The sequence below is a fragment of the Syngnathus scovelli genome, chromosome 3, assembly GCF_024217435.2.
Source record: "Syngnathus scovelli strain Florida chromosome 3, RoL_Ssco_1.2, whole genome shotgun sequence".
Taxonomy (NCBI): domain Eukaryota; kingdom Metazoa; phylum Chordata; class Actinopteri; order Syngnathiformes; family Syngnathidae; genus Syngnathus; species Syngnathus scovelli.
Window position 1 is genome coordinate 16,618,737 of NC_090849.1, and position 26,343 is coordinate 16,645,079.

The window sequence follows — 26,343 nt, forward strand, 5'->3', positions numbered from 1 at the left end:
TTATTTATGACGAATTATAACGTGTATGTTCCTAGCGTTTTGCCCCTTGCAGAGAGAAATACGACATTTTTATATAATTTCTTTGGTATCATAAAATGGTCAGCAATATTACTATCTCCTTGAAATGCAAACGGTTGCAGACAAAATATATATATTTTTGTGTATATTGTGTAAAAAAAAAGAGAAATTCTTTTGATGTTACAATAACGTATACCATTTAATATATATTATATATGAGCTCTTAGAATATAATTTTATAATCATTTGTCTTACAATACAGTTAGAACTTGGCAAAAATAAAATTACAAGTTTTACCAAAATAGCAACGTTCCATAAAAACATGAAAAAAAAAAGCAAATAAATGAGACAACTAAAGTAGGCTTACTGACATCAGTTTGCATTCACAAAGAAACATCAATGCAATTAATTTTACCACATTCATAAACAGAGGCAATAAATAGGAAGCTTGAAATTTGGGAAATTATTATGAGTAATAACTGAATGGTTAAAAGCACATAGTATTTATCATCATCGATGATTAAATATGCCAAAACATTAAAATAGCTGCTCATCATCATATTTTTTGCAAACAACGTGAAAATAAGTCACAAGCATGGACATGGTTCTTTTGTACCTCATTGGATCATGTAAAAAACGAAAATCATCAGTGTTCTCTATAAATTATGTCATTGCTGCAACAAAAGAAAACTGATAAACAATACAAAAATTCAAGTGGTATGATGGACAAAATACAAAACTCTTCCCAGAACAAAAACACCACCAAAATAATGTGAATGACTGACTAGTATATGTGGAACGTGCGTTGTTAAATATTTTGATATTTACTTATCTCACGAGTAACAATTCCCACACAACAAGGACATCCCGTTTGGCAGGAAAGCAGCTTGAGAACATTGGAAACACTGTGAATATAAAATCACTGACGTGGTAACTCAGCTCTAAATAGTTTTGAAGTGTGTCTGTAAAACTAACATTCTTTCCTTCCTTCACATGAGAGGAAAAGTTGGGGAAGTATATATATTTGTAATCTAATCTTGTAAACATTGGCTATTTAACAAGTTTAAGCAACATACAGTACTTCTTTATCAATAAGTAGTCATTCAAAATAGTTGGAATTTATCTCTGTTTTGTTTTCAAATACGCAACTAACCTAACGTTGTGATTAACATTGACACTTAAGGATTTGACGTAAAACACAAAGATGTATTTGTACATAGATACTGACAGGTACTCTATATAATAAAGTGTAATATCATAGACCTGTTGACTACACAATTAACATAGAGGAGCATACTGTACACTCATTGAGGCTCGATCAAGGCTGCAACCAATGATTGTAAAGGCATTTTGAAGTACAGTATAATGTATGTGTGTGTGTGTGTGTGTGTGTGTGTGTGTGTGTGTGTTTGCGTGCATGTAATGCTGCTACAAATGATTACACTTGATTGGAAGGAAAAAGAAGACACGTGACTATCACTTGTTCTCGATCAGCATCTGCACCTTGTAAACCAGATCTCTTGCCAAGGTCAAAATCTGCTTGATATCGTGATGTTCGGCCATCTCTGAAAGACAAAACCTGCGTATTAATATCATGAGAACGGGAAAAAGCCAAAAGGTAAAAAAAGGTTTAATGTAGAAAAGCAAAATTAGATTTTATCAATAGTTTGATCACTCATGTTTACACATTTACTACATGGCTAATGAAATATCACAATCCAAATGTGTATTTGAAAACAATCTCGGTAGCAGCAATAAAGTCTTGTGTTTTACCGTTAAAGAATTTAATAATTTCAGTGAAGTCCATATTGTTTTCCAGAATGATGTCCCTGTAGATCTCCACCAGGGCCAAGGCAATGAAGAGGACAAAATGACTAGAGGAGGCAAATTTGGCCGCCCAGATGGTTTCCCAGACTGCAAAGACATCGTCGTAGACCAGCTCTGCAAGAAAAAGCACACAACGGGCTTGGGATTGAGCCAAATATGTATATTCTTATTTTTTTTTCCACAGGGAGTTGCATTTTCTCAGCAAGATATTTCTAAATCCCTTCAAACACATCAGGCTAACAAGACCAGTTGTTTGACATGTTAAAACCCAGACATGGCTTCCGGAGATCTCTCGCTCCCCTAATTGGCACTCTGTCGTGTTTACCTCTTTTGAAGTCTAAGAGGAACCAGCGGTAGCAGAAGTAGAAGTGAGTGTAGTCTCCGTTTTGGTGCATCAGCTCAAATAGCTCTGAATCCAGAATCTGCATGAAAGGGGATCAAGAGATTTTCAAGGGAAAAATAATCAGAGTAGTTGCTGGAGAAACGGTTAAATTCGTGTGTGACGATGAATTGATGAATTTTATTTACACTTGGACAACTAGTACCGGCTTGTATGAGAACGTGGCTGATACTGCCTTACTTGGATCAGAGAGCGCATGTTGGCAAAGTGCGTATCCATCGCTCCTCCATGTGGAAAGTTTTGATTCATCCTCTTCATAAGCTCCGTGAAACAGCTGAAGGCCAAAGCCTCTGAAATAACGAGGGAAGAAAAAGATGCCAGGAAGGCAAACCAGGAAATAGAAGAGGTGAAGGAAGGTGGTGGTGACTCACCATCATCCAGAATGACGAGAAGCGGAGCCAGCAGATCACACATACCCTGAACGTATCCGATGTCGAGGTGCCTCCAGATATAGCTGCAAATACACAATAGAAAGATCAAAACGTCCTTCCGCTGCTTTTATCTGCCACACTGACTCTTCAGTGCTGGTACTTAACATGCTGAAGATAGATGTAGTGGATAACATAAGTGTGTGAGCTGCCATTATGAGAACTTGGCACTTGCTTGACCACAGTCTGAAATCTTTATTTTTCAACATAGCGTGCCATTTTGTTTTCTTATTTGTTGTGCAGTGTGCAAACCTGGCAACCCACCAGGACATACTCCAAGAAATAAAACTGTGGCAGTTTTAAAAATGGATGGTGAAAACATGTGGCAGTTGATTGTTCCAAAAAGACTATCCCTCAAACCGAGGAACCAGGCAGGGGCATAAAAATGATACGAGAGCATTTAGATATTTGAATATAAATCACAATTTCTTTAAACGTGCTCACAAGTGCACAGGCAGCCAGTGGAGGGAGCCCAGAATAGGAATTTTACAATTAAGGAAAAGACTTTCCGGTGAAAACGTAATATCACTTTATTATTCAAATGTTCTAATTCTATCATTTATATTAAAAAAAATGAAGTTGTAATCTTAGAAGAGAACAAACATACGTACAATAAAGTATTATTACAAGAATAAATTCTTAATCTTATAATGCTTGACTCTAAACATATATATCATATCATACTCATGAATAAATCAAGTCTGTCAGTGTTGTACCTGCACATGATGTTACGGAGCTTTTCCAGGTTTGCAGGAGTGAAGTACCAGTAGTTCCTGTCACAGCGCTGTACATCCTTTTCAATGCGGTGCAAATTCAACGTGTACAAGTCTAAAAGCTCTTGCTGAAAGCAGCAGAAGAAAAAACGTACGCATGAGCTCACTGGTTAATGCGTAGATGATAAACATGAAAAGATTCTTAGGAAAGAGCGAAACATACGGAGAAAGCGCCTCCTGCGGATGCTTGTGAGCTGGCTTCTGCGCTGTCTGCACAGCCATCCAGAGACTCAAAGTGAGGGTAGAGGCTCTCCATCTCTGGCTCCTCAGACAATATGGACTCGGTGCCTTCCGGACTGGGCTTTTCCTGCCCAACCTCAGGTCTCAGATCTGAGTCTTCGAAGGACGACAAGGGCTCACAGTGAGCCTTCCTGCTCCAGGGCACCATGGAGACATTGGCTTTGGGAATCTCCTCCATCTCTATGGCTGAGGGAGACTCGTCAGACTCAGTCAGGACCTGCGCTTCGGCCTTCTGAGAGGCACAGTAGGCTTCTCTCGCTCTTGACACCCGAGCGTCTGCTGATAAAGATAGTTTCTTGTCAAGTGTTCTGGGATTTGGGATGGCAGCATCTCCTCTCGCTTCTTGGGATGTCTCACCTTGGCTGGATTTCTCTTCCACTTTGATCCATTCAGTCTGACGCTCTCCTGGAGTTTTTGTTGCATCTTTGTTTTTCAGTCTTTGTTCAGCGTCATCTTGGGATTCTGTACATGTTCCTGGTGTCAACATACTATCTTTGACAGGCACTTTGCTTCCTTCAGTCTCCACTGAGGAACCGCCTCCATGCTGAGCCTCCTCTACTTTGGGATCTGCTGACTTGATGGACTCTTCCGGGTCATCTTGCACTTCAGTCTTGGTCACATTGGGTTTCTCACGTTTGTCTTGCTCTGTTAGACCTGCATCCTGAGGAGGTTTGGCCGAAGCTCTTGGTGCAGCCTCGGGTGCGGCGCTGTCCTCTGTGCTGAGCGAGCCGTCCGACAGGCCGGATGTAACCGAGAAGTTGCGGGAAGAGGGATGCCCAGAGTCAGGAGAACTTGGGCCGTTCTGAGCTGTCCCACTGGTCATCTTTGGCACCTGCTTGGCTTCTTCGCTCTTGGATTCTGTCTCGATCTGCTCCACCTCTTCTACAGACTCAAACACCTGCAACAACAAGCCAAAGGGAAGCCGACTACTCCAGGGGAAGGGATGGGATGATGTGAAGAACTAGCAGGAAGAGAGTGGAGGGATGCTGTTTAAAACATCATGCAACTTTACAGTTTAATCTTGCTTAAAGGTGATTACAAGTAAATGTGACATTTTTGATTGTGTTACTTGCGAGTGCGATACCTGTGTGCTGGTGCTGGAGTCACTCTGCAGACGAGCCAGACTTCGTCTGTCTGAACTCTGGGAGGAGCGCGACTGCGAGATAAAGACAAACAGGCCAAGAAGTCATTGCATGAACTAGCAACAATTGTCACTTTCCCGATTATTTGATTTAAAAAGTAACTAAATTAGACTACAAGTTCCACTACGTATTAGTTACATAAATCCATACATAAGTAACATAAAACTGACAACCGGTTTCACCAATAGTTAAATATAAATTGGAAGGGCATTTTTAACACTGTTTGTTTTCAATTAAAATAAACTTGATTAAAAATGAGACTATGGATTTCATTCAACATAAGCGAGTTACTTGGTTTTATAAAAAAAGTTTTTTTGGAGCTGTTAATATTGTCATGGCATGTAAATTAAAACACCATTAATGTGCTAAATTGTGAAGTCCCAGAATGCTTCACTTTAAAATGTAAGCACTAGTTCCACTTGATGATGTATTCTATTGTGTATAGTTGTTTGCTTGTTTTTGTCTAGGCTTTTCAGGATTTCTAATTTGTTAGTTTTGTTTCAAAGTCAAAAGTCAAAGTCAGCTTTATTGTCAATTTCTCCACATGCCAAAGACACACAAAGAAACCGAAATTTCGTTCCCCCCTATCCCACGGTGACAAGACATGGCTCACAACAGACAAACAAGTAAACAAGTATAACAAAAGTGTGCTGAATAAATAATGAATCATGAAGGAACTCCATGATTGAAAAATATGTGATCCCCATTCAAGCATTTTTCTTATCGCTGCACCAAACAAGCAGTAAATTACATTGCAAGACAATACTTGGTAGCTTTCTTTTGTGTTTGATTAAGATTATTCTGGCCCTACCAACCTCGAATCTAAATAACCGTTCAAATACGTTTCCTTGTTTGTAGCTGTGCGTCACCTCATTACTGACGGTTGAGTCATGATGAACCATCTTTGAACTGGTGCTGTCCATGCTTGCCCCTGAAGAGCACTTAGCTAAAGCTGCAGCGTGTTGTTCCTTCTCCCGCTGCCGAACGATCTCCTCGCAGCCGAGCCATTCACGCATGGTCTGCTGGTAGCGCAAGCGCACCTGCTCATCCACCTGCAGATAGAAATCAAGTGTCAGTGTGGGAAAAGGTTTCCGGAAGAAAAAAAAAAAAAAAACTTCATTGTGAATTATGTCTCACCTCCTTCCTTTCTGTTTCAGACATTCCAAATCGGTAATGCCCCAAGAGGAACGGCCACACTTGCTTACGTAAAGATGGGTCCACGCCGCCGAAATAGACCAAACGAAGCAGCTCTTGCTCCTTGTAGGTCTGAATAAAATTTTTTATACATTCTCACTTTTATGTACAAAACCTAGTATGTTTTTATTGCACTTGTCAGCAAATGATGGATGTGAGAGTCTGTAATGGTTGTCAGTTGATTGGAGATCAATGTAATTTGCTCAAAATGGGAAAAAAATAAAACATTATCGATAGCATGTTAATTTCACGAGCCAGGAACACGCTTGGAGGATTTAACGAGCCGATGTACAATCCCAAATGTGGACAGTTATACTGACAGAGCCATTAGCGACGCTTCATGCACACTGCTGCGAGACTAATGATGTGTGCAGCATAATTAGCAGAGAATGAGCTTGGGTGAGACGGCTGAGTGGCAAGCCTAGAGAGAGCGGAGGGTGGGGGGGGGGGGGATTGCGATGGGATGTGCCTTTGTCTGCCTATATGAGGAAGTGCATCAATAGAGATTTATGGAAATGCTTACATTACAGTCTTGCAGGAACATCTGCCACACATCAGCAGTGAGTCCTTGGTATGCGTCGCACGGCACGTCGGGTGACACAATGGTGTGATTGACGAGAGCCGAGAGGTGAGTGCGCACGGTGGACAGGTGACGGCAATACGCCAACCCTGTTTGATGAGATAGGGAAAATATTTAATCCTTTTACGGAGGCTGTTGATTAAAATTAAGATATCACCACTTTAAAGTCAGGGGATACTGTGTGTATGCAAACATTGCTATAGGCTATTCAATTATTCCATTCAAATTTACTGCATAAGGAAATGTTCCCTGTTCTAGATTTTCTCGGGATGGATGAGGCACAAAGTGTTACAGCGACATTATTAGTTTTAAAACATCCTGTGCCTCAGATAATGAAACCCCCCCGCAGATTAGTTTTGTCCACTTTCATTCAGATGATTTATTACATGCCCAAAATGTATTATTCCATATTGATGCTTTACTGCATGACCAAAATGTATTAGTATTTCATATTGCGAATACATTTCCAAGAGAATTTTTCTCTCTTTATATCAGAATTCATTTGAATATATCATCAGAAACTAGCTGCATGCAAACTGCATCCAGAATGTAAAATCAATATTGTCTTAGTATATATTTTTCCTCAAATAAAAATTGTACCGAGGATGGGAGAGTTGGATCTATTTAATGCCTGCCCCAGTACATCCTAACATTTCGCGATGGGTTAAGGTGCGAAAGAGTCTGTGGTGGAATTGTGACAATTGTCTCATTTCACTATTTGATCTCCAGCATTGGCATTATAGAATGTCACGGCATTACTCTACGTCCATCCCATCAGGTAAGGAACACATTTTGAAGTAAAACCAAATTCAATCAGTTCTCAAGGGCCAAAAATAACATTTTTGGGTAAATAACATTTCTGAACCTAGACTTGGATTAAATGAAGACCAGATCATAAGACGCCCCCCGGAAATCTCTAGACATGATGGCTGCATCACCTTATCTTTCTTTCGTCTTTCCCTGATGTGCCCAACATTCTGGAACAATTGGTACTGATTAGAGCACATAACCTTTTTCCATTGCCTCATTGTTCCGTGCTTTATGTAAGAAGAGACCACATGACCTTCTTCCATTGTATAATGATGTGGAGAAACTGTCTACCTTTTGCTGGTATCAACATACACTTTTGAGGTGCACAATTCCACTAGAAAGGTGAATAGTGTGAAATGAAAAGTTCACATACAGCCATAAAATGCCCTAGAGATGATCTGATACTTCATGTTGTCACATAGCAGCTTCAGAGGAGTCCTGAAGAGAAACAAGAACAATTTCACATCTCTGCTCATCTTTACATAAACATTAATGTTATATTGTCGTGACGGCAGATCAATGCCTCCAGCGGAAGTTAATGAAGCTCTTTATCTAACTCGTGCTGTCATATAGAACACACCGACCAGATGCCCTGACTAAGTTCCAATTACCTTTTTATTTGCTTAGTCCCTTCTCATTTTCCCCACGCATTCTCATGTCAGTGGGGAAAATGTCACACATTTTCCTCCCCTATTGCAACATCCTGCTGTTGTCTCCGCATGCACAGATGTGGCCAGCCAGTGACTGTGCCTCAGCAAACCTTAATTGGTTGAAACCAAAGCTTATCTGAAGCCTTAACGTTATTATTTCTCACCTCTCTTGGTTGCACCCTTTGGGCGTGGACCCATCAGAGAGGCTGCCCTGGGAGCAGGATGAGCATGAAGACTTCCTGAGACTGGGATGCCACATTGCAGAGCTCTGGTCCATCAAATCTGGTGGAGTCACTGCAAAAGGCACACACACACACACACACACATCATTACTGTCACTGTCAAGATGTAATTGCTTCCTGTGCACATTAGCAGTTAGATGAGGGACTAATGTCATCTTAATTATGCTATTCAATGCACAGAAATCTTAAAAAGACAAAATTATTTGCACCGTTGGATTACAAATAAAGTAAATGTAAAATTATCATGCACACAGTTTTAAAGACTGACAACATGTAGCAAGAAAAAATAAATTATTTAAAAGATGAGCAAAGGAAATAAAGCAAGCAAAAGTCTGTCTGGGAAGAGCGCCTATAATTAATCCATCACTTGTCAATCCTCCAGTTAATTGAAGGCTGCGTTGTCACAATGCATGGAAGAAGGTGTGACAAGGCAATAGGATGGAGTTAGCGGAGTTTTATTATTGGGGCACTTGAATAAGCTTGACCAGAGGGACAAAACAGGTCAGCAGGATATTAGATGTTGGGAATGAAAGCAGATCACAGTGAAGACGGCCAGACAATAGCAGCTGTGACAGCATTAGAGCCTTTGGAAGACAACCAAAAATTATAATATATCAAAATAGAATTATATCAGACGTGGCAAAACACTCATGTAACATTTTTCCCAAACCTCCAATTGTAATCAATGGAATCAAAAACAAAAATCTACACATATTTGTCGACTGCCGGAAGAAAAAAACAGATGTGCACGTAGAATCAAATAAACTGATAGTGAAGTTGATTTTTTCCACAAAATGATAAAGTTACAAAAATAATACATAAGTGAGGAGATACTGTATAACAGCCAAGAAAAATAAATGGTTTGTAAACGACAAGTGTCTCACCAAAGTCTGACAGGCTATTTGGAAAGAGGATGCGGAAGACATAGTCTGTTGCCTCTTCCTCCTCCTTATCTGAGACAGAGTCTGTTGATCCAGATCCTTGAGGAACTCTCTTCTTCAGTTTCGGGAATACCTTCCCCTGCATCAATAAAAGAATAATAATTTAGAGTAATCTGAGAGAACAAACCACAGCTTACTCATTTACCAAAAAACAATAAAGGCTATAAAGGGGTGCTTTCTAGAACTTCCTTTTGATTCAAAGAAAGAAAAAGAGCTGACATGGCCACAGAAACTTAACAGAGACTTAAACTTGAATTTTGTTATACTGAACCTTTGCCAAAACAAACAGCACTATGGACAAACCCTTGCAAATAAAAAGCTAACCTTTTTGGCAAAGTTTACAAAAAGCAGAAGAACCAATTCATTCAAGAGGATTTAGGATGACGAGTGTCTGCATGCCCGCGATTATTAATAGTCAAGCGTGGGTGTTTTCTATTTTTCCGTTTGCTTGCACTGCACACAATAAAACAAAGGGGACCTCATCATGTGTGCCGGTGCATGTAGTGAGAACATAAAGCCAAAGAGTCATCAGCTCTGCACTTCGTCTGTTATTGGTTTTATTGATCAGATAAAAAATGATTTAGCACGGGCATTGTTCCTCCGTAACAATAGCTAATTGTTTGAGGGCATCGGGAGATATGGGATGACCTCACGTGCTGACCTTTCCCCTCTGAGACCAGAGAGGAGGATCCAGCTGACCGTGCGGAAGCAGACCATTTTCCAGGCAGGAGAGAAACTGAAGCAGGTGACCTCCTTTAGGGAAGCGAAGTGGAGGCCTTTGGATGCCATCCTGACTGACCAGCACCACCGTGCCCCCACTGTCAACTGCAGGAGAAATGTTTTCAATATCAAGCTTCATTGCCAGGTTGAATAAAAAGAACATTTCCATCGCCTGCCAGCCTACCTTGTTGATGGCAGTGCAAGTACACAATCTCTTCAAGAGGGATTGTCATGGCGTAGTCCCAGTACACACTGCAATTCATCCAGTGAAAAGGATATAATAGTCAGGCTTGTGCAAAGAAATAACCAAAGGGCAATAATCAAACCTTACTAAGAGAAAGCACACAGTCACACACACAACCACCGACAGAGGAATATTACATTGCTGGTTGGTCTGACTGTGTCTCGGTCAATAAAGCACCTGCAGGCTGTCTGTCTGCTGAAAAGAAGCCTAATTAGATGAGCTGTGTTTACTCTGCATACACAGTCTCTGGGACACTCGTACGCACACACTCACAACACACACATAGTCAGCAACAACCGAGTTTTTAAGTCTCTCGACTGATCTTTCATACTGGCTTCATTTCACTCACAACACATACACACCAACATGGGACATCAACGCAAACACACAACAATACATCATCACCTTCGTTCATAGTCTAAGTCACCGACGGAGCCGTTCATAAGTTGATTGGGGGTCCACTTCAGTGTCATGAGGTCAGCCGTCTGGTGAAGGGAAAGGTAACCCGGGATAGCCTCCATGTCGTCCCTCTGCAACAATGAATTACTCTTTTGACTTAAAATCATATTCAATACGACAGGGGTATCAAATATTTATAGAATAGATTTATTTATTTTTGGTCAAATGCTTACAGGCTGAACGAGCACATTGTTTTTGCCGAACAGCAGGGTGGCCCTGTTGTTTTGATGCAGTGACTCCACGTAGTCGCGTGCTGATGGCGACGGAGAGGGGCGCTCGTCCATGCTGCTGCTGGAATGACGCTTTTGGATCTGAAATATGATTCATTCCAAAGAGCAGAAATAAAAATCACACAGTGCCCAGGTACAGAAAATTCCATTCACTCGCTGTGTCAAGTCTAAATGTTTAATGTAATGTTTGGTCTTGACACACATTGACCGACTTTAAACGATTCATTTGAACTTGACACACCCGCAGTCAAAGAAGGATAAAAGCAATTTGTCAAGAAGTGACAAAGACATAAAGGTGCGCCTAACTCTTTACTTACACACAACGCAGGCCTCTTGGTGGGCGAGTCCTGCCTGCAGTGACCACTGTGGATGCGATGCCTTTGCACCAACTCGTCAGCCGAGGGGTCGGTCCAAAAGTGGTCGGCAGTCTTCATTTTTGTATACTCCAAAGCGCAAGGTCCCACTGTCACAGGAGAGGTTTCACAATTAAATCAGGAAGCCAACTAACCATAACCCCAACACACCTCCTTGCTGACAATGTAGTTTTTTGGGGACATGGAAGCCAATTTCATCCTGCAAGGAATACCTCTATCATTTACTCTACATGATTGGCTTCAACCATTTGCATCGACTATTTAGGAAAACAAGAGACAACCAACTTTTTCATCATAATTTGTAACCTAGTGTAAATAGTCAGTTTGATATAGTCAGAAATGCTTTCATTTAAAAATATGGTATTTGTTATTTGTAAATAACAGTGGAGTAAAAACATCATAGTATAAAAGAAGTAGAAGTGCTTGAAGCTTTAGAAGAGTAGTCTGGGAAAGCAAGTTTGACTCTGGGGAGAAAACTTGGAGATCCTTTGAAATAAATCTTTTGTAAAATCAGTCCTGGAACTTTTGTGACGTACCTTGTTTGCAGCTGTGTGATGCCATACAGCACATCATAATAATAAGCCTACTGCAGTATTAAACGAAAACCTCTTTGACAGTCCTAATCAAAACAGATCATTATTACCATAATTATGATGAATCTTTTTTTTCATACAGCTCTTGTAATAGATTTCATCACATTATATATCAAGATCCCTGAGTACTACACATAAATCTGATTAAATCTGAAATTAAGGTCCTTGCCACAATTCACACAAACGCTTTTAGGCTTCAGTAGAGGTACAATTAACGCCACAAGAAAGGGTACGGAAGAAAAGCTTTTAGTCTGAATTTAGCAGCTATGATACATGTATGAATGAGACAAAAAACATGTTTGTTAAAAAACTCCAGTAAAAGCTTGCTAATAAAGTCACAAATTACCCAGCAAAGAAGCAAGGATAGGTCCATCTACAGGGTCCATTAGAACAGCCTCTTTCTCATAATATTTACTGGAAGACAGATAAATAGGAATAGAATCAGGTAGGTGGGGAGGACAGAATGTTCCAGTAACTTGCACGTACACACGACATTTTACACTTTGTAATGCACCTGCTGTTTTCCACCAAGAAGAGGACAATCTTGTCTAGGACCTTCTCGAAGAGAGCCGTCCGAATCCATAGGTTCTTAATGGCCTTTGGAGTGAGGCTGGGAAGCCGAGGCATTCTGCGCAGGCTGTCCTGGCTTTGCAAACTTTGGCTTCGTCTGCAAGTAGACATGATAAATTGGAGAGAAATAATGATGTGACAGAAACGACACGGAATCCTTGTCTGCTGTGTGCTCTGCGTTGCTCGCTCACTTAGTCCCGATAATCTGCTCCAGCTCTTGGGCCTTCTTGCACAGTTCCTCAGCGGGGGGAAAGCTCTTGCCCACCTTCATGAACAGGGCGGCGATTTTGTTGCTTCGGAGAAAGCCTGCCGCTCGACGTTTCAGCCCGTGCAAAACACATGCCTCCACCGCAGCTGTTTCAGCACACAAGGTTGGAATTTTTTTTTATTATGATGAAGTAAATAACAACGTGCTTTTTGCCAGTAGATTTTATGCCACAGGCCTTCCATTGATGGTCTTTTCTTCAGAATATGGATAGATGAGATTTTTATTAACTTAATTGATGAATTACCATATTCAGTGCCATAAATGCATGTGCATGAAATTTGCAGATTAATGCAAATGTATTGATTTGTGAAAAATATGATGACAAATGTTTTGTTTACTGCGATAAATTAAACCTAAATGTAGCTAAAATTTGTTTCTTAGATTACAATGAGTGAGTGGTATAATGCGATAAGCAAACTGATGTATAATAATGTTAAAGTAAAAAGAACAGCTTTATATGAATGTTTATGCAAATTTATAATGTGTAAATGTAAAAAAAATTAGCTCTTATTATCGGAATATATGATGTATTCTATAATTAGAGACGGATAGAGCAAGTGTGTGTGCTAGTACATTAGAATATGTCAATTTAAAAAGTAGCCCTCCACATAATTATTTGAGTGTAGTAAAAAGTACCAAGTGAAAAAACTACAAGTACTAATTGGTGACTTAACTTCTTTTTTTTTTTAAATCACCGCATGAACATAATAAAAGCAAAATAACTAAAACATGAATCTGCTAATTTAAATGCCCAAAAAAATCACTTTACACTGAAAAATAATAAATATAATCTCACATTACAAATCATTATGAAATAAAATGAATTTGAAGTCAATTCAGCCCCAAGTAGAATGGTGCCCAAAAAAATTTCCACCATTACTGTGACTTGTAAATACTCAAGTAAAAAAAAAATAATGTTGCCTCTTAACCAAGAACAGTAGCCTGAAAACTGCTGTTAACTGCATCCACATAATCATCTTTGCAGTTTCTTCCCTCTTCCACATGATATGTCCATAACAGGATAACACACTTGAAGAATTTAGAACGAGCAAAAACGCCGACTGCCCTCTGCTTGATGGCCTACATGGCAGCACCTGAAGCTGTGTTGACATTTGAGTCCTCTTCAGGGCTAATCCTATGCTTCTGTTCACATGGGGGCACATGGAAGACCACGGTTGCTGTGGCAACCCCTGTTGATACTGAGATAAAGCTTCGGAAGAGCTCGCCGAGGGAGGGGCAGCCGAGACTCATCAGCATCACAATCTGTGTTTTCATCATCCTGACTCCTTCAAACACAGCGTCTCATCTCCTGCATCCTGCCGCTGTCACCGCTGAAGCCACATTCACAATAGCTCCAAGCCAGGTTCAACTTCAGCGTTGCCAATAAAACTGTCACTTTCCAACAAAACTGTACCACAGGAACCAGTCTGCATCTTTGTTGATTATGACATTCTCCCATCTTCCTCGATTTGTTTTACTCAATGTTTCCCTTTTGCTGCTTTTAGCCAGAGCCATTACTGTAGTAATCTCACAAAGTGTAATCTTTTGCAAAAATGTAATTTATCATCAATAATACCGATTGTCCTTGGAGAAACAACAAAAACATAAAAGAATACATTTAGCCAAGCATACAGCGGCTATAAAAGGTCTACACACACCAGATTTAGAATGCGACATCATCATCTCAGAACTATTTCCACAATTAACTCATTCATTGCCATTGAGGGCTATAGACGTAGAAGATCCATTTTAATTGGGCGGGCAGTGAATGAGTTAATGTAACCTATACGCAATTTGTAAAAATAAATGTCAAGAAAAAGTAACAAAAAATGCTGTGCATGAGTGTGCATATCTGCGATGAGTCTGTGTTCAAAATTCGCCAAATTCAAATCCATGTTAAATGGAAATCAGCGCAGACCTGCCTTCAATTATAGTGCCTATGATTAACACCGCCCAAAAACATTTAAAATGAGCTTTTCTGACATTTTATTGCTTTGCTATTCTAGCAGAAGTATGAATATTTTGTTCCAACACCGCTTGCTATTTAAAACTGTTCATAATTTCCTTAACCTTGACTAAAACCCCATCTGAAGAAAAACTGCTCCAAAGTAGGACGCTGCCAATCTGTTGCTTGTATTTTTAAGGGTTGTGTAGACTTTTTATAATCACTGTATGTCCCCATAGAGGTCGACATGCATCCACAACACAACGTCTCTATAAAATTTCAACATTTAACACCTGTCATATCATTTATTTTCACGCCACAGTCTTTTTCACTGTGTCTCAAGTGTTCTGAGTTTCTACGGGCAGCTCATCAAAGTAGCCACTATGTTGAAGGCTAATTGCTCCCTGGAGAGCCGGCTGAGCTCTTCTCCCATCCTCCATTCGCTCAATTCTAGCCTACACGGACCACAACCCAAAGAGGATGGTAACAAGAGCCACGGTGACATGGCGAGAGGAGGAGGATGAAGAGGAGGAAGATGGCAGACAACAAGACAGAACATGGAGAGCGGATTTCGTGAACTGCTTCGTGCCCATTAAGATAAATCACCATAAAAGAAACGCTCTCCTCCGAGTGACCAGTCGGGCTTTTAAAAGATTCATTGCTTAATGTTTATAGTGACAGCAAAGGAACTTGATGACTCTTCCATGTAGGCACTATTAAACACAAAACCTACCACATTAAATATTAAACACACTAAAGTGTTGTGTAAAAGGAGACGTTCAATCATATTTGAATAAAATGTGTGTAGTACCTGACACCGTATTTACATTGGCTTTCACGAGCTAAACTGTCAAATTTACCCAGACTGAAGTTTATTTCCTCGTAGAATGTTAAATGAAAGAATTCTAATTGCACGCACCACAAAAAAAGATTTGAAATGTGAAATCGCTTTTATAACAATTTGTAGTAAAACCTTGTGTCTTTCAAGCAATTCGATTTCATTTCCTCTCGGTCCTCGAGTGCGTTCCCCCCAGGCGCTAACATGTTCATTGATGTGGATTAAGGATTAAATTGAATTAAATGTCACGGTGACCGCAGCTTCAAACTGTTTAACTGTTCCGACATCTGTTTGGGAATCAGACAAATTAACTTTTTTCATTATCATGCCATGAGGTAAGGTGTCAGAAATGCTTTTAGTGAACTACAGCTTTTTGTTTCGATTCCTACTTTTGTGTTGTAAAAATTAGTTTTCATTGATAGCATTAGTTGTAATAATTTAATATTTTGTAAATACAGATACCGTAGGTTGCTTGTTTTAACTTTTATTTTTTTCTCATATTGAACCATTTCATCGTCATGCAAATATCAGTCTGTACAAAGTGATAAAGTGAGTGCCACAAATAAATCTTGTTTGGTCTGAGCCACGCAGATGACAAGTGTGGCTTGCACGTGGGCAGTGTGTTTTTCTCACACTATAATAATATCATACTTCACTGCCAGCATTTGGTGAAAAAAAAAAAAAAAAAAGAACTTTAAATGCCACTGGTTAAACACCTATTGAATTACTAAAATGTTGTGTTGATAGCCAAGATAATCTAAAGCAAAAACAAGTGTTAGTGTCTACTAAAAACTAAAACTATGTTGCTGTTTCAGCAACATAGATGAGCGCAGTCGATTTGTCGATAGTAACTACTAGCCAAGTACTTTTCATAGGAAGCACTTCAACATAAGTGTGCAGAGTAATCTTAGGAGCAATTAATAATGTTAATCAACAGCCTGTTCCATTTTGGATAGAGAAGGCTTGGCAGCATTTATTGTGCCTTGGAAGAATCGAGCCGAACATTTCAATGATGATAAAGGTTGATCGGTCTACTAATATATGTCCGAGCCATGGCCATCAGATAGAACTAGATAAAAGTACACAAAGAGTACATCATTGCATCTAGTGGACTATACTTGACATTCCTGAAACTTTCCATTAATTAGTTATATTGGGTGCTTTTGGGTAGACTAATTATTTCTATGATCACGATTCCCTTGGAAGAAAAATTGACACCGACTGGCATACCGGAACAAATTGTGCGTGACTTCCACTAAATTAATAAATGGGCTGCCTTACTGCTCATGATAATTAGGTTAGCGCACAATTTACAATAATGGGTTGCCTCTTTCCGTTATCTTTTTACTTGATGTACCTTTAACAAGAAGCAAAGTCCCCGGCTTTCGAGGCGTTATAAACGTAACATAACAATACATTTCAATTAAATGGAATTTTGTGAGCAATAAAGTCAGGAGACACACGGAATGGCTTTTCTCTCGCCGGCTTGTTCACAGTGTTCCAGCTACAGTATGTTTGCTTACTCACCACAAAGGGAAACAATATGGCTGCTGTCTTCATGAACAAATTTCCTGGTGACTGCTTCCTCCATAATCTGCTTCACCTGTCAATGACACGGCAGATGCAGCATGACTCACTCATTAATATGCCACAGATGCACACACACGGTCTCCGAAGGGATTGTTGAATGAGTGATAAATATATTTCGGAATAATCAGATGGATGCTGTGGAAAAAACATAATGTAGACAAATGAGGCACTTTAGGGGTATTATCGACAAGTTAAAGAGAATAAAAATGGAGTGGGATGAGTGCTAAGTTCAGTTGCTGAATGAGTCACCATCTCTCACCCACAGGATCTTTCCAAGGAAAAGTGTGACATTTACAAGTAAAAAGGAGATTTCATTTCTACGTCAGCCTCCTTTTCCACCTTGGGTGGGAGCAATTGATGATGCATATTATCATGAGTGATAACAAGGGGGTCGCGGGCATGCCGGGCAGTAGGCAGGGGACACCCTGAACCGGTTGCCAGCCAATCGGAGGGCACACAGAGACCAACAACCATTCGCACTTGCACTCACGACAATTTGGAGTGCTCAATTGGCCTATCAAGGATGTTTTGGGGATGTGGGAGGAAACCGGAGTGCCCGAAGAAAATCCATGCAGGCACGGGAGAACATGCAAACTCCACACAGGGAGGGTCGGAGATGAAATCGAACCCGCACCCTCCTAACTGTGAGGCGGACGTGCTAACCAGTGCTCCACAGAGCCGCCCTGGTCTCAAGGTAACACTCGTAATTGGTCGTCATGGGGATCTAGATCGAGTCCTCTCCTGACAACAGCTAAGGAACACTAGTTAAGAAAATTGAATAAATCAATTGCTGTATGTGTGTGGGTGTGTTTGGCTTTATCTATTGGCCTACATGAGTAACAAAACTACGTCAATCGCCAGCTCAGCTCAATATTTATGATTGTCAAGTCAAGTCAAGTTAAGTCAAGTCAAGTCAAGTCAAGACTTGATTGACTTGACTTGATTTATGATTTCATGGAGCTTAAGCTCTTTCCTTAATGAGACAAGAAAGAGTCATTGAATGTAAATATAATTTCAATTTGATGATTTCATTCCAATATTTTACTCATGTAAATATCTGTTACAAGCTTCAGAATGTAGCAAAATGCGGCTGGGCTAAAGTCTTCATCCTGGCAGACCTCTGTTTGGCACATTCTCCAGGCAAAAATATTCTGCTCATTCTAGCACTTGGAGATTCTCCACCCATTTATACACTAATGAAAACTGACGATAGCTATGCGGGCTAGTGTATCTGATCATTATGCATTTTATCAAGGGCAAACATTGTTTGAACTACGGAAAGGAGCTGTGAGTTTGAACCACCCTGACAGCTGTGAAGGCCGGTGGCCGTGCAGGGTTTGAGGCCATCTTCAAATGGATCTACAGCCTTTGCAAAAACAGACCCTTTGAAGCTAACCATTGGTGGATTTGCTGCTCTTAGCGCTTTTGTGTCAAAGAGGCATACAATGGTTCACAAGCATTTCTAGAACGGAGACTTTAGAAGCTCCAAGTTCTATCATACAGTTGCATAGTTACCAGCTAGCTGTCAAGAAAGTTCATTTTATTCAGCCGGTATCAACAAAGTCATCAAGTCACCATCAGGCCAAGAACATTTTCTCAAAATGGCCAGCACTAAGCGGAATCTGATGACATTATAAGTATAGCACCGAGGGCATTTCTTCATGGAAACAGTGTTTGCACTCGTCTCCGGGACTAGCATGAACACAAAGTTATCTACTTGCAATATTTGTTGATCATGTTAGCCCATAATGGGTGTGACAGGAACATTTGTCCAAGCAAGTTTCCAGTTTTAGGTGCCTGCTCTTTTCTCAATTGCTTTCATTTGCTCTTTCCCAAATAGAGCGGTATAATAATGTTTTGTAAAATGAACAGTCTAGTGGGTCTGTTTTACTACCCCTTGAGTTTTGAATAATTTATTTTTTTTAAATAGAAAACAAAAGGGAACAAAAAACATTTGAAAGCCTTTTTTTCTTAACACATAACATGTTCATAATTAATTCACCAGCCTGATTAGATTCCTTGACTTTTGGCAGCAGTAATCTTTAGTTCACATCTCTTATTTGGGTTACTGATCAGGTCTCAGATGTATTCCTTAGGCAACGGTGTCCAAGCACAGACAGCCTGCAGGTTGCTATGGAAACGACACGTGTTGCACAGTAGAGTTCCGCCAAAGACCATACGTCAATAATATTCATTTATCTCTAGGAGTAACTAAATGAAAGCAGTCCCTCAAATATTAACCTCACTGGAGCTAAGCCCTGTTAAAATTCTGTGCTCTTTTGGAATTGCAGAGAATCAATCTAGACGATTTGTCGATGTTATTACTACAACTAAAATGTCACCTTAGTGGATTTGTTTCTCATCAGATTGTGACTGTACCTGCATCTGTGGTAAACCTCCAGAAGCCCAGTCCAACCACTGACCATCACAGATACCGAAACAGTGAGATTTAAATGCAGACAAAACAAAGATGGCCCAAATCCCACGCCCGCACGACTTGGCCGCCGGGAACAGAGTGTAAACGTAGCCGCGGCTGTGACAGTTTGATCAATGTGTGTTTCAGCAGCCTGGTAAAATGAGGCTCCTCGATGCACTGCACCCAGAAGGCGTCATTCAGAGTGATAAAGGATTTACGGACTATTCCAATTCACTTCGGCAATAGCACAGCCAAGAAAGTAGAGGATTCATCTACCAATCTCCATTATTAATCGTCTCACTGGCATTGTTGAATAAGAAGAAAGGATACATTCCTATTGTTCATCCATGAAAACTGAAGATGGGCACAATAATTCTCAATGGTTACAAATCGTTTCAGTTGTGTGGAATCGAGTGTTGATTTATCTTGTCTTTGAAAAATCGAAGCAAATTGGCGTGCATTACTTGGCTGCCACAAGAAGACACGCCGTCGATACACTCTTAACTCATTTGCGGCCTGAAGAACACGATGGCAACGATGGAATGTGCATTATTCTGTACTACACTGCAATAGGAACATGGGTCCGAACAGTCCAGAAAATTCCCAATTAAAATGAAAGAAATTAAAGAAATGATCGTTCTTTGTTGATCAGTGAATTGTAGTCACATGTCTTTCCCAAATGCAGACACAACTGCTGACGTACACTACAAAGGCAAAATAATATGAAAGCGAGTGAAATGAATTCCACTTTCCACGTTCACGCAACCATATCACAGCCTGAGAGGAGCTGACAATGCAATCTTTGCCAAACATCAGTCTTGACCTGACATTATTTTACAGAATATATATGAGGCTGCTATCCAGTTTAATTGAAAAGAGAAGCCGCCATCATTCACACAGTGCATCTTTAATCCTTAAATGTCGCACCAGCAGCCGCTTGTGACTGAGTTTGATTTTAAGGAATGGACAAACTCATTGAAGCCTGTTCTTTATAAAACATTCTCCATTCTCCCAGTACAGCCAGATCAGATCACATTGAGATCCATTCAATCCTGTGAATATATTTAATTGTTCCAACGTCAGTATCGATGACAACAATAATGTTTGATAATTTCCCTTCAGTAGCTTCTACGTGAAATCTTCCATCTTTTTTTCTTTCCTTTGGCAATGAACACATGTTGTGTAGGTACACACAACAGAACACAAACACCCGGTGACACAGAAAGGTTATATATATGAAAGCTGCGGCAAATAAGAGGTCTGATTCAAACCGATTTTGTGCCAGAAGTGGATTCTGCTGCCTCAAACATCCTGTGCTCTCTCGATAATGGCCTATGTTATTTGACAGTGCGTTTGAGTGGACTGATTGCATATAACCGAGTGGAAAAGGATCACATGCAGATGGTGTCGTCTACATGTGTACAGATAACTAAAAATACAAGAAAGTGTATGGAACAGTCAGTCTTTAAAAACATAATCACAGTCAGCTTTAATTGACAGAGACTAATTCGATAATTTAAAAAAAACAAGCATTTATATTGCAGTATTGTGATTGCAGTTTCTGACACTGTCTCAATGACGTCACTAAAGGAGAAGAGGGTCAGCGGTGAAATTAATGGAAATTCCATTCATCCATTCCAGCCATATTTTGATCTTTTAACGAGGAAAAATGTAATTCCACAGTTTTCGTCTTTATAAAAATATACAGAATGCATATAGTGTAAAAAATAGAGTTTATGCATCGGAATATTATGCTTTTTTACCAAATTGTCCGGTAATACCAATTATGCAACTAGGCAAGGAATGATCCACGACATTAAAAGAAAAAAGTAAGTTGGGTTAATTGTAGTAGTATAGCTTATACCTTCATTTCTACCACAAAAGGAAATTTTAAGTTTTACAGCATCTACGCGGACAGTAGGATAATAATAATATTGGATGAATTATTTGTGTTGTGTTGGTTCGAAGCCAATAGCAAATTGTTCCACTCAAGATTGGAGTATTATTCTGCTCTGTGGCACGACTACTCAAGCATTATTCTGATTAGAAATGCAATGTTTTTTTAATACAGTTTTTGTTTTGATTTTAATGTAATTGCCCTCCACAGCTGTATCTTCTATTATATCATTCATTTGTATAGTGAGTGCAGAGTTCATCATGGAAAGGGTCTGGTTACCACTGATAAGAAAACTCACTTGAAAACTAATCAGACTACATTTTCAACACTCCTCTTTTCACAACTTCCTTGATTTAATCTCAAGACGCAAACCGGAAATAAAGCACCTTTCTTTTTTGACCATACGCAAATAAATGAAATAGAGTACAGCCAAGTGAAGTCTAAAATAGCAAAAGCAAAAGAGTGACCCTCTAGTTCACTGTGATTGTACACCAAAACATAACAAAATGTTCCCGCTGATTTTTTTCTTTTCAAGGTGAGGCCCTCGGTGTGTTGGGGATCTCCATAGTAACAAGGTGGTTAAGAGAGAAGCTCCTAAGCAGAACAAACAGAGGGAAGCTCCGACCTCAACTAAAACCAGAACAACATAGTCCGCTGCAGACCGTTAGGCACTTAGCCTTTGTGTTTATCATCTATTTCCAATTCAATGAATCAAAATTATTTGATGACGAACTAGTTGTACCTTGAACATTTGCATCCATCAGTGATTCATTTTGGCTTGTACTGTCCTACTTGTCTTTTCTAAATGCAACAGGATGATTCATACAACTGTGCTTGTGACCAAAAAAAAAAAATCTTTGCCGTGTTCCCATTTTTGCTGCCTAGTTTTGATAATTGGTCCCTAGTCATTTAGATTTAAGTGAAAATTAAACACACACACGCACGGATTGGTCTATCTTGGCCTATCTTGGCCTTCAGGAGAAAAACATAAATTTGGATCCTCCTCTCCACTTCCAGAGCTGTCTGAGCAATTTAATGCATCTCTTGGCATCCTAAAGCAGAATTTGTCAGAGCTCATTTTACAGTGTTCTGCATTGCTTTTGTGTCCATTATGTTGCTTTAGCGCTAGGATTGTTTTTAATCACATCGCTAATGATTCCCATTTGGTTGTAAGAGGAACTTTTGCATTGATTGCATTTAATTGCCGTTTTGGATGTGTGGACCCAGAGTAATGAAACAAACAGCACACTTCCAGAGACAAACAACTCCACGCTTGGATTCTTCATGCGTAAAATGTCACATAAAAACCATCACCATCAGAGATGTCACGTGAGACTTTAGTTCAGTGAGCGTAACTGATTAACTCCTGTTTTACTCGTTATGGCCGAGAAACTTGGTGCAATGGTGGTTATTATGTTAATGTTTTCACAAATAGATTTACTTCATTTTAAATTGTGGGTTATAGAGGTGTGGCCATTAATTGGTTAATTGACAACTAATTGTTATTCAAATCCTTTGAATTTCAGCCTCTCAACCCAGTAAATATTTTCTAATTTGTGTATGACTCCATGAAATCCGACTTATTCTTTTCTGGTGAATCAAAACTAAACAGTTGCTGACAACTACTTTTACTTTGGAAAACAATTCTGAACATTTTTGGCAATTTCAAAGTAAAACTTGTTATTCAACACATCATTCACGTACTGAATGATTATTGAAATAACTGTTAGTTGCAGTCCTAGTGGGCTAGTTTACTCACTAGTCATATGAAAACTAGTTTTCAGACAGTACTCGGGCATGCCGTTAATTACATCATTGCTGTGGCATAATTAAAGTGTAGTAACTTCATGTTCTGCAATAAAATTCTGAACAAATAGCTGCATTATAATAACGTTAGATTATTTTCAGACGAAGGTGTTTTATAAATCAAAACAAATAACACATTTTGGCATGTGTCATGTAGTGTCACTTGTACACATACAGTATGTTCAAATAAACAAACAAAACAAATCATCTCATGATATTAGTACATACATAAACAACAAATTGATGGATGGATGGATAGTTTGGAAATCAGAAGTCAAATTTGAAATATATACATACATGTTGATAGAGATTTTAGCATCATGGACATTGACACATAATTTGCTTTCGTGGGCCATACCAAATGATATGGCAGGCCGCAATTGGCCCCCGCAACCTGACTTTGAAACCTGTTGGCCACTGTACAGTAGATAGGGAATGATTCTGAGCAAAGGCAAAGTTGGTGTTACCACAGTAACATGACATGATACGCATATATTTCAGAGAGTGAACAATCCAAGAGTAGCTTCCATATTTGTTCTATTGCACGTCACACACAAAACACACACACACACACTTTTATGTGGCAATGTTGCAAGCAAATAGATTGGTTGACAAAAAGCTGTCGTTCCCTCTGCTATTGACACCACTAAGACCTGCAACAAAATCTGTCTCATGCATACTACTTCTCCTCACGCACTCACAAACACACGCGCGCGGGCGCACACAAGCACGCGCGCACACGCACCCGTTCGCCGCGCCCGCGCGCAATATAATATAGTTCTACGGAAGAGGAGGAGGGGTGGACAGTGTACTGTACTTAAACAAATTTAAAGAAGCATCCGACACGACAGGTGTTATGAGGACGATGAACGCCAATCAAGAGTACCAACGTGTTTTTAGGGTTAGGAAATTTAAATGGATTCGATCTCATCTGCCCCCCTCCAAAAAAATAATAATAATAAAAACAAAGAAAAAAAAAGTGTTTTGTTGTAGTAGCTAGCAGAAACCACCCACCTCTTTCTTGACAGTGCGCAGCAGCTTCTGGCGCGTCTCAGCTTCTAACGACACAAAAGAAACACATGCCATTTTAAAGCTAGCTCGGCTCAAGCTTTATAACCTGAAAATAGTGCCATGTCAACATATGGATGCTGGACTTATTCGCAATTCCCACCTGCCATGATTGTTGCCATGGGTCCTGTGTTCCTGCACGCGCAGCACCTCCCATCAAACAGAGACGTGCGACTCCGAGAAGTGCCTTGCAACTCCGCCTCCACCCCGTGAGGACCCGCCTCTTAAAGGTACAGGCAGGCCTTGCCCAAGACACTTTGGCAATCCTCTGTTTGATTAAAGGGTGGACAAACACTTGAAGTTCCAGGGCGACACCTTATTAAAATGTTTTTTTTCGTATATTTTAGGCCGTTTTAATTATCCATCACATTTCACACAGAAGCCAATGTGCTTCACACAAGCCAAGATACAAAACCTACAAGCACAGACAACAGTTAACAATACCTAAAAGCAAAACAGAGAAAATAAAAGTAGTTGACAAAAATTACAGCTCAATTCATGATCATCAATATCAGTGATTAATTGCTGTTTTGGTGTGTGACGAGATCCAAAATTGATGTAAAAAGTTTTGTTATGGGCCCATCTTGTGGTGCATGTGGGAAACTACATACATAAATTAAATACAAACATGAAATGTAACTTCTTATCAGATTGTACAAACAGTATGCATATCCATATCTGTGTTTTCTTTATATTTTCTACATAAAGGTAAAACACTTTAGATATGCAAAAGCATGGGGACAACAAGAAAATTCCACATTCATTGTGTACAGCAAAACTATACAAAGCAGAGACTGTGGCAATTTATAGTAATTTCCCACCACATACAGATGAGAAATCAGGGATTAATTAATATCTATATAATAATAATAATCTATTTCTCCAAAAGAGTAAAACTACCAGCATTAAGTGGGTGTATAGACATCATTATTCCAGATGGTGGAGTCTCAAGGCCATGAGTCCCACTCTGCCTTGGAGGCACCGAGCTGTCAGGTGGATCACTTGGCGAAAGAATGTAGTGATTATGCAGCATGACAGACTGAGGAGGTGGATGCCCCCCAAAGATGCTTTCATGGTCTCAGCATCAGAACAAACAAAATCCAACTGAGAATGTGAATGTCAAGATGGACTCTTGGCAGCCCAAACAGTGTCCACATCCAAATATGAACTGCAATCCTTTAGTCTTACAGATCACTTTAAATCCAAGCAAGGTAACAAAAACTAGCAAAAACAATTTACAAATAATAATAATAATAAAGTATTTACTGTATTTCAGTATTGCTGTACTGGATCTGTCCAGAAGAAGAAAGGTAAACAGTAGTTTGAGGATTGCTTTGTTACACAAAACTTAGTGCTCCACTTTTCTCTTTTCCCCCATGAATGTCAAAAAACTCAAACTAATGAAAAAACTAATCATTAAAAAGACATAAGAAGTATGCAAATTTGCTTTTAAAAATGAGTTAAAATTAAGCGAGTTTAAAAACAAGTCAAAATGATATAAAAATTAACTACAATGTAAAATGCATAAAAATTAGCACCTGTCAAAGACCCACAAAAATGAGATCAATAGAGAAATACGCAGAGGAAACCCCAGCATCTTGTAACGCTTTTCTTTTCTCTCTCTATTTACTTGCATTTTTTCTCTCCTTTACATGTTTGTCTTAGGATTCCATTTCAGAAGTGACTCACACCTGACAGTGACATGAGGTTGAGGTAAAAGCACATTGTTAAATGTCAAAGCAGGGCTTCTGCTCGAGTAAACAGCACAGCAGAGCTCTCTCCAAACTTCATCATGTGTTTGGTTTTATTATCACACCAACAGGTTCAGTATCATCATTGAGAGGAGAATGAAAAGAGTCACCAGGATGCCATTTTGGTGAAGGATCAGTTGGAACAATCCATTGGATCTGCAAGTTTGAGAAACATCAATGGCGTGCCATCTCTGTGTGTGTTCGTCTACTGGCAGCATCCGCGGGCATGGCTGACATGCACATGTCCACGTGTGATTGGAGTCGACGTGCTCGTACAAGCGATGGAGGCTCCTGTCAGTCTGATGTTCTTCTACCGCCGTGTGCCAATG

At 39.7% G+C, this 26,343-nt stretch overlaps 1 protein-coding gene across 4 annotated transcripts; it reads right to left on the reverse strand.

Annotated features, from left to right (window-relative positions):
* Nucleotides 1-198: 198 nt before the first annotated feature.
* Nucleotides 199-24,446, reverse strand: sgsm1a (small G protein signaling modulator 1a). 4 transcript variants are annotated; one of them, XM_049763708.2, is made up of 26 exons: nucleotides 24,367-24,446; nucleotides 24,210-24,253; nucleotides 17,014-17,089; nucleotides 12,627-12,789; nucleotides 12,380-12,532; nucleotides 12,212-12,279; nucleotides 11,216-11,361; nucleotides 10,842-10,979; nucleotides 10,615-10,739; nucleotides 10,150-10,217; nucleotides 9,907-10,070; nucleotides 9,189-9,324; nucleotides 8,227-8,356; nucleotides 7,786-7,850; nucleotides 6,546-6,691; nucleotides 5,966-6,094; nucleotides 5,698-5,880; nucleotides 4,771-4,842; nucleotides 4,044-4,647; nucleotides 3,610-3,962; nucleotides 3,390-3,514; nucleotides 2,617-2,699; nucleotides 2,426-2,535; nucleotides 2,171-2,267; nucleotides 1,792-1,959; nucleotides 199-1,583 (listed from the first exon to the last, which is right to left on the reverse strand). In XM_049763708.2, exons 1-26 carry the CDS (start codon nucleotides 24,383-24,385, stop codon nucleotides 1,495-1,497), a joined length of 3,654 nt encoding a protein of 1,217 aa, XP_049619665.1. In that variant the 5' UTR covers nucleotides 24,386-24,446; the 3' UTR covers nucleotides 199-1,494. The 4 variants fall into 4 exon arrangements, with proteins under 4 accessions (XP_049619665.1, XP_049619664.1, XP_049619663.1 ...); XM_049763707.2 differs by having other exon boundaries at nucleotides 3,610-3,965; XM_049763706.2 differs by having other exon boundaries at nucleotides 3,610-4,584.
* Between the last annotated feature and the right edge of the window lie 1,897 nt (nucleotides 24,447-26,343).

Bases quoted from the DNA above. Each gene is read 5' to 3' on its own strand.
- sgsm1a (XM_049763705.2), bottom strand. The intron at 12,533-12,626 runs GTGAGCGAGCAA...GTCTACTTGCAG, and splicing joins GAGCAGATTATCGGGACTAA to ACGAAGCCAAAGTTTGCAAA. The intron at 5,881-5,965 runs GTGAGACATAAT...TTCTATCTGCAG, and splicing joins CTGAAACAGAAAGGAAGGAG to GTGGATGAGCAGGTGCGCTT.